At 28.6% G+C, this 9,548-nt stretch overlaps 1 protein-coding gene across 1 annotated transcript; it reads left to right on the forward strand.

The window, feature by feature from the left end:
- Positions 1 to 240: 240 nt before the first annotated feature.
- Positions 241 to 3,331, forward strand: FPRO_10892 (uncharacterized protein; the record flags this gene model as incomplete). Its single annotated transcript, XM_031231904.1, has 7 exons — positions 241 to 248; positions 297 to 1,353; positions 1,402 to 2,206; positions 2,265 to 2,492; positions 2,543 to 2,857; positions 2,910 to 3,251; positions 3,315 to 3,331. The coding sequence occupies 7 exons, from the start codon at positions 241 to 243 to the stop codon at positions 3,329 to 3,331; spliced, it is 2,772 nt and encodes a 923-aa protein (XP_031081895.1).
- Between the last annotated feature and the right edge of the window lie 6,217 nt (positions 3,332 to 9,548).

Consider the following 9,548-nt stretch of genomic DNA (forward strand, 5'->3'; position numbering starts at 1 on the left):
ACCCTTCTCTCATCTTGAAGTTACCTACCTATTTGTTTGATTGTGGAGCCTGTGGCACGTGCTTGGTTCTGTCACGTGGTGATATACCTTATTTAGCCACACTTGGGAAGGCGGCGTAGCCATCCCATCTTTGTCAATACGGCGACCTCTTGTTTCGAAGTTACTAACACCGGATACACCCTGTCCAACCAGATAATGTCCATATCTTAAAAATATACTTCAGATCCAGAAGAAAAGACGATGGAAAGGTGAGTATCAGTTCTCGTTGGAGACATAAATATACTGATTGAAAGCAGGCAACAAGACAACGCCTCAGATGCAGACTCTGACTTGGAGGAGCTGGAGGGAGATATCGCAAAGTTAGACGAGACTGTTCGAACTTTTTTGGCAGATCAACGGGGTGAGAATGATGCCTCGCCCGCGGCCCGCGGCCTCCCGCGAGGTAAAGGAGCACGAGGTCCACGGAAAGCAGCAAAACCTCGAGGAGACATCACAGCACGACTATCCAAAGTAAACCAAGCTTTTCTGAGCGGCGACTATCCATTAGCACTGGATCTTGTTTTCGAAGTCATCAGAATCAATGCCGAAACGCACCAAGCATGGACGACTCTATCATCGATTTTTCGCGAGCAAGGTGACATGGGCAAATCGTTATCAGCGATGGTCTATGCTGCTCATCTCCGCCCAAAGGATGTGAACGGCTGGCTCCAGTGCGCATCATTCGCACTTGAGAACGTTGCAGATGACGAAGCCGGAAATCTCAACACTGCGAGACTTTGTTATTCTGCGGCGCTGCGGGCCGATCACACGAACATCGATGCTCGCTTGGGCAAAGGTCTAGTTTGTCACAGACAGGGCCATCTTGCAGCCGCGATCTCCGACTACAAGGTTGTTTTGGAGCATCGACCCCACGACCTTGAAATCGTCAGAAAACTTGCTGAGGCTTGTGTTGACAATAAACAAGCCGAGGCCGCTGTCCCGAGCGCAATCGCAGCCTATAAACGATTCTTTGATCATGAAAGGGCGAAGCCGCAGACGCAGATTATGGAACCTCTATGGCATGATATCGGGATTTACGTGGAACTTTTTGCTTCGACAGGACGTTATCAGGAAGCTATACAAGAATCCAAGTCACTCTCTCGATGGCTATTGGGTCGGGAGGCAGAGGACTACTGGGATCAATGGACCTCCGACGACCGCGAATGGGACATGGATGACGAACGGCGGACTGCTGTGCCGAATTTCACCGCAAGTGTCTGGAGTCCTGACTCCTATGGTCAGTCGTTTCCTTGGGACCTGCGTGCCCGATTGGCAATATACAGGTTTCGACTGGGTGATGAAGATGAGGCAATGGTAAGGTCCCGGTTAACTCTGACGATTATGGCTAACGTTTGGCAACAGAGGCATCTGCTGTGGTTTGAGCCGGAATCCATCCTTACGAGAGAATTTGCTGGCGATTTTCCATTTCTAACGTTCGACCTTGCTGAAGAGTTGGCCCATCGTGGCCATACACCATTGGCAATTTCATACTATCAGATCCTCCGAGATTTACCTGGCGATGCTGATGCAACCATTCTTTTACAACTGGGACGATGCTATTCGGCAGTTGGAGAGACAGCCACAGCTGAGGAGTTTTTTCTCGCTGCCATTGACGCTGATGAAGACAACATTGATGCCCGTATCGAACTGGCTAACATGTACGAGAAGGCTAGAGAGGAGGAAGAAGCTCTCATCCTAGCAGCCGAGGCAATGGCCCTCCGACAAGCTCGAGATCAAAACCTCGAAGGCCATCAAGACTCTATCGCAGAACTTGACCCGCCAAGTCGTCGGGCTCCACGACGAACCCAAGCGGTTCCTCGAAGAACAGATGCATTTGGAAAGCGGCTTATTCCACGAAGATATCGACCAAAACGACTAGCTGGTGCTGACAAACGCCGACAAGAGGAGCAAGCTCGTGCCATGAAGCTGACTGAACAGTATGAGATTGTGCAAGATCTGCGCAAAAAGATCAAAGAAGGACAGCACAACCTGATTCCAACTTGGATGGCTTCGTCAAAGGAGCTTGTAGACGAGTTTCGATCGATCAAGAAATTCTACACCTGGGATAAGTATTTGCACTTCCTGGGGCCCAAGAACCATTTGCAACAGCAGGAAGCCGATAAACCACAAAACGAGCTTTCAAAGATGTACGAAAGACTTGCCAGGAGTGAGTCGCACTTGTTCGATTTGTCAAATATTTTGTATGCTAACATGAATTTCAAAAGCCCTTGCTCCACAGCCGGGGAGCGAAGGCCGAGACGACGGGACCTCAAAGCCCGATGCCCACCAAGGAATTTCCTTCAACAACTGGCTTGACTTATTTTTGGATTACGCTATTGGCCTGGCTACTGCTCACCGACGCGACGAAGCATATCAAGTGTGCGAAGCTGCACGAGATTCGACCGCTTTTCAAGCCCCAGAGCATGGCTTTATGATTCATGTGGCATGGAGTGGTGAGTTAATCAGCCATGACATTGCTCACTTCAGTTACTGATTGAGCCAGTCTGTGCCATTTATACGAGCGATGAAGAGAAGTGTATCGCGACAGCTCGCCAACTAATGAGAGACGGTGCCACGTCTGATTCATATAGAATGTTCGCCTTACTATCTAACCTATGTCAGTCTCCTGTATCCTGGTATACGTCAGGGCCTGCACAGAAGTACATTCTCCGACAGATCAAGGCTATGGATGAGGCTTACAATGGCGGTGAGACCAATTCCGAAAGAGGAGAGAACTGGGAGCCAGTCCTTGATGCATGTGTCCTTATGCTTTATGGGCATATCCTTTTTACATCGACAAGCTACACATACGCATTAGGTAGGAGAACCATGTCTTTCGTCATTGTGAAGTTGCTAACTCTTAGATACAGGCTACTTTTTACGATCGCTGGCCCTGGACCCTGAGAACCCCATGGTGAATCTGAGTCTAGGACTGGCATATGTTCACTATGGCCTCAAGCGACAATCAACCAATCGCCAATACCTGCTATTGCAAGGGCAGACCTATTTGTCACGATATGTTGAGCTGGGGCAGCAAGGAGTTACGGAGAGAGGGAGTTGGACCAGGGCTGAGGCATACTACAATATTGGCCGCCTCTACCAGCTCTTGGGCGTTAATTACCTGGCCCATAACTATTACTCAAGAGCAAAGAAGGCCTGTTATGGATTCTATAGAAAAGATGAGGCTAGAGGCCTGGAGGTTATGCTCTTAAGTAATGAGGTAATATCTTTAATTATAAATTATAATAGTATTAAAGCCTTAACTTTACTTAAAGCAAAGTTAAAGCTTTAATAAAAATATAAAATATATAACTTTATAACTTTATAATTTCTCTAATTTAGACTATTACTTTATTCTTAATATTACTTTAGTTACAGTTTTTAAAATAAGGTTAATTAATTATATACCCTATATATTATAGTAATTCTTAATTAAAAAAGCTAAATAGACTTTATAGTATTATATTAATTAAAGCTTAAAGAAATAAAAATTCCTTCTTAAAGGATTTCTATTTTAAGAAATTATAATAATTTATTATTAAGTTATTATTATTATTAATATTAAGTCTTTTTTATTTAATAACTTTATTTTACTATAAGGCTATTATAATAACTATATTTCCCTTTAAAGAAGCTATTTTTAATATTTTATAAATTACCTTTATAAAGTAAATATCTCTAGTTTAAATTACTACTTCTTTATTAATATTACTTTATTTATTCTTAAATATAAGGTTAATTAGTTATATGCCTTAATATATATATTTAATTAGTAAATTTAATTATTATTAACTTTAAGTTAATTTCGCTTTTACTAATTAACTTATATAAAAGTTAACTTAATTTCTTTAATATAACCTTTAAATTCTATTATTATCTTGCCTTTATTTTTAATTTTATATAACTAAAAGGATATAATATATATATTTAGCCTAAATAACTACATTATTAAGCCACTCTTTATATAAAGCTAAGCCTATTTATAACGGTTTAGGTTTTAAATAGGGAAACTAGTTTATATTAGGTTTATATTTACAGAAATATAAGGCATATATACTAAGCTTAACTTAAGTATTATATCTCTTAATAATTAAGTAATATATATTAGGCTTATTAATATAAAGAAGTCTTATTAATAGCTAATAAGTTAAGTTCTATTTAATACTAAATAAATATATATATATACTAAATGCCTTTTAGGTTAATTAATAAGGTTATTATAGAATTAGTAATAATTTTAGTAGGTTATTACTAATTAAATAGAATTAACTATAATTATAAAGCCTTAGTATTAATTATCTTTAGTAAGGGTATTATTAATTAGTAAGAAATATAGGTTATATATAGATGCCTATTAGGTTATAATATAATCTCTTCCCTCTTTAGGCCTTATCTTTAAGGCCTAGTTAAAATATCTTTATTATTAGTTATTTTAGTATATTTAATCTTATTTCTATAATCCCTTAAGATATTTAATTATATAGTAAAGGCTAAAAAAATATCTTTTAATAATTATAAATCTCTTTATATTTTTATTATAGTATTTAAGAATTCTATTATGCTATATTTTAATTATATTTATTAAGAGATAATAGATTTCTATATTTTAATCCTATAAAATTAAATTACTGCAATCTTTATATTAAATCTAGTTTCTCTTATAATAATTATAGCTTATTTATAGCAGCTAGTAAGTTCTTCTATTCCTTATAAAATGTTTTTATAGGCTTTTACTAATATAATATTAGCTTAAAAGATTATTAATAAGAAGTATTATTTTAAATATAAAAAAAAGGCTACTAAAGATAAACTAATTAAACTTTAAGTAAAGTCTACTTATATTTATAATAAAATAAATATTTAGTTTATTAAGATTACTTATTTATAGTAATAACGTTATTAGGTTAAGGTAAAGGGTCTAGATATAATTTAATATAACCTAAGCTTAATAAATAAGCTTAAAAAGGCAAAATAGAATAAATAATTTACTATAAAAGGTATTATTATTAATAGTATCTTCTATAATTAGTCTACTATTACTAAGCAGTTTAAGTAGAAGTTATTAAGTCTTAATACTTTTATAGATTCTAGTAGAAGTTCTTTAGGAGTTATTAGGCATTAATAAGGTATTTTAGTGGTTTTTATATATTTTTATTTTTTAGTCAGTTTTTCTATTTTACTAGATATTCTCTCTTACTGTTTTCTATTTATATTTCTTTAATTGCCTCTATTTTATAAAGTTTTAGTTTATTAATTTCCTTTAGTTTATTTTTAATCTTAATATAAATTATATTATTTACTGTTTTAAGTAGTACTATATAAAAGATTTTATAAAGTCTAACCTTTATTAGTAGGTCTAGTTTATAGTTATTTTTTAAAATCCTTCTAATAATTCTATAAGGTCTAATATACTTAAAATCAAGTTTATAGCTTAGTTATTTCATAGTAATGTTTTTTATAGATAGGTATACTATATTTTCCTCCTTAAAGGTTAGTCTTGCTATCCTTTTAGGGTTATAATACCGTTATATCTATTTATTAATAAACTCTAGCTCTATTTAAAGTTTATTATATATATTCTTTAGGTCCTTACTTTTAATTATAGCTATAGGGTTAATAATTTCGGTTTATTATATATTATAATATATATTTAGGGTATAGCCAAAATTGGCATCTAATAGTATAAGCTTTATACTTTTATTATAGGCAGTATTATAGGCTAATTAGGCATATAGTAACTTTTCTATCTAGTTATTCTATTTATAGTTAATATAATACTGTAAGTATTACTTAATTACCTAGTTTATCTATTCTATCCATCTATCTACTTAAGGTCTAAAGGCTATTATAAGTTAATAGTTAATCCCTATATAGGCTATTAGTACTTACTAAAATTTACTAATAAAGGTTATACCTCTATTTATTAGGATTTCTTTAGGTAATCTATATTCTCTTACTATTCTATTATAGAATATATAGGCTATAACTTTTATATCTATTAATTCTCTATAAGGTAGGTAAATTAAGAACTTTATAAGTTAATCTATAATAACTATAATACTATTATAAAAGATGCTAGTTAAAGGCTCTTCTAATTATAGTAATTTCATTATAAAGTCTATTATAATTAAGCTTTATAGTGCTTCTATAACTTTAAGTAGTTATAGTTTACCGTAAGGCTTATATTACTATACTTTAGTTTATATATATATATTGCATTATTTAATAACTTTATTAATTAATATCCTTTTTACCTTATACCCTTATTATAGAAGTCTCTTTAATGTCTTTATTACTCTTTAGTGTCTATATACTAAATAACTATAAAAATCCCTTATAAATTCTTCTAGTTTCTTTAGGATCTTTTTAATTTCTTTAGTCTATATCTATCTTAATATCTATATTAATTATATAAATTAATATTCTCTTTTATTATCTTTCTTTAGGAGTTATTTTATTATTTTAACTATATTAATATTATAATTTAGTCTATAATAACGACTTAATAATAAGGCTAACTAGCCTCTTACTATATAACCTTAAGACCTCCTTAAGTCTATTATAAAAACCCCTTAAATAGAAATCCTATTTCTTTAAGCTTTAGTTAAAATAATACTATTATATCTACCTAACTATTATTAATCTACTATAATAATTCTAAAGCTTTTACTTAAGTTACTTAAATATAATAATAAACCTCTAAAGAATTACTATAGCTAGCATTAAACCTAATAAGCTATTAATAAATCCTCTAGAAATTAGTAATAACTTTACCTATAATAATAATAAAGGATCTTTTTAAATAGTAACCTACCTAATTAATTATATTACCTATATTATATATATTAATACCTTAAAAGTTAGAATTAAATAGCTAAAAAAAGAATTTACCCTTTAATAATAGTAAAATAAGTTAAAATAATACCTTAAGGAAAATAGAGGTAGATTATAAAACCCCCTTAAAACCTAAAGAGAAAATAAACTACCTATATAATTACCTAACTTTAATGCTAAAAATATACTATAAATAAGTAATAATACCTTATTAAGGTAATACTAATTAAAAAATAGTTTTACTTTTAATAGTAATAAAGAAATAAAAGCTAAAAATATTATTACCTTTAAGTATTTAATTACCTTCTAAAAATAAAATAAATAATTAAATAATATAAACTAAAGCTTTAAGGGTATCTAAAAATAATACTATATTAATAAAAGCTATATTCTTTTTACTTATAATAATATAGTATTAAATACTAGGCTTATATAATTAAACTATTTAAATAAATAAATAAAGAAAAAAAAGGAAGATTTAAAGAGAGATTAAAAAGCCTTTAAGGAATAGTCTCTTACCTTTATAAAAAATAGAGAGAATTATTAAATACTTATAACTATATAATTAAAAAGTACTAAATAATAACCTAATTAATCCCTTTAAGACTTTTATAAATATCTTATCTCTATTAAAAATTACCTCCTTTATAAGCTTAATATAGCTATAAAAGTTTATTAATACTATATTAAACTTTTACCTATATTTTAAAATACTATAGCCTTTTAGGAAGGTATTAATCTCTTTAAAATTAAAAAAGAACTTATCTAGTTAATATAATAACTTTAAGATACTTTAAATTAAAAGAATAAATATATAAAAAACCTATTAAATTTCTTACTATTAAAAAAGAAACCTTATTAACCCTAAAAACTATTTAAATTATATTTATATTAATAACCTTAAGAAAGTAATTTAAATTACTTTCTTACTATTAACCTAAAAAAAAAAAAAAAAGAAAAAGAAAAGAATTTAAGTTTTATAAAATACTATAATTATTATAAAAAAGGCTATTATTTAAAAAACTGCCTTAAACCTAAAAAGATAAATTAAATAAAGAAATTAAAAAACTAAATATAATTAAAGATATAGATTGATTTCTAATTAATGCCTTTAAAATAACCTTAACTTATAACTAAAATATACTTTAAACCTACTTTAAGAGAAGAATCTTAACTATAGTTAAGATTTAAGGTTATAAGATTATTAAAGTATAGGCTTACTTAAATTATAATATAGAAATAAATACTATTAATAAAACCTTTATAAGATCTTAAGGGTTTTAATAACTAAAAGATATAAATATCTCCCTTTAAGAAGTAAATAATAATTAGCTAAAAACTAAAAAATACTAAAAAGTACCTTTAACTTTAATAAACTATTAAAAATAAATATATAAAACTATATAAAATTTAATAGGTATTAATAAAAAAGACTAAAATAAATTAATCCTTTTCTTTATTACTATTATAAAAGATCTTTAAATTATAGCTAACTTTAAGATAAAGAAATAGTAATTTAAAAGATATTATAAAGGCCTTAAATTCCTTAACCTTTACTAATTTTTAAAAAAAACCTATAGTAAAGCTAAAATCTTTATTATTACTATTATTAAAAAACCTTACTTACTTTTTAGTAAAAAACCTTAAAAACCTAATTAATTTAAAGGTATTTCTTATAAATTAAAAGTATATATTAAAGTCTTTAGCTATAATAAAGTAATAGAGATACTTAACTTTAAGAAAATAGATTATATTATAAATCTAATTAAAGGGAAAGAACTATTATATAGCCTTATTTACCCCCTTTTATAGGTAAAACTTAAGGAACTTTATAAATATATTTAGGAAAACCTAAAAACTAAATAAATCTACCTATTTAAAAGCCTAACTAGATTCTCTATCTTTTTTATCTTTAAAAAGGATAAAGATCTTTAATTCTATATAGACTACTATAGCTTAAATACTATTACTATTAAGAATTATTACTTTTTACCTTTAATTTTAGAGATTATAGATTGCATTTAAGAAATAAAATACTTTTTAAAGATTAATATTAAAGATATATATTATTAGATTTATATTTAAAAAAAGGATAAATAGAAAATTGCCTTTTAAATTTACTATAGTTACTTTAAGTATATAGTTATACTATTTAGACTAATTAATATACCTATTATATTTTAATACTATATCTATTAGGCCCTTTAAGGTCTTATAAATATAATTTATATTATTTATTTAAATAATATTTTAGTATTCTTAAAGATAAAAGAAGAGTATATTAAGTACCTTAAATAAATCTTAAAATAAATAAAGAATATTAAATTATATATAAAACCCTTAAAGTGCTTCTTTTATTAAAATAAAGTAAAGTTCTTTAGATTTATTTTAATTATTAAAGGTACTAAAATAGACCTAATAAAGATCTATATTATCCTTAAATAGTTTAAACTTATTATCTATAGAGAAATTTAGATATTTTTAAGATTTTATAACTTTTATAAATAGTTTATCTATAAATACTTTAAGGTTATTACTTTCTTTATAGCCTTTATAAAAAGAAATTAAAATAAAAAAAATTAAAAATTATAAAGCTAAATAATTAAAAAAAATAGTTATTTTAAGCTTTTAGTATTAAATTTAAAAAGGCCTTAATTCTATAGTATTTTAACCTT

The sequence above is a fragment of the Fusarium proliferatum genome (genome assembly GCF_900067095.1).
Source record: "Fusarium proliferatum ET1 genome assembly, contig: FPRO_scaffold005, whole genome shotgun sequence".
Taxonomy (NCBI): domain Eukaryota; kingdom Fungi; phylum Ascomycota; class Sordariomycetes; order Hypocreales; family Nectriaceae; genus Fusarium; species Fusarium proliferatum.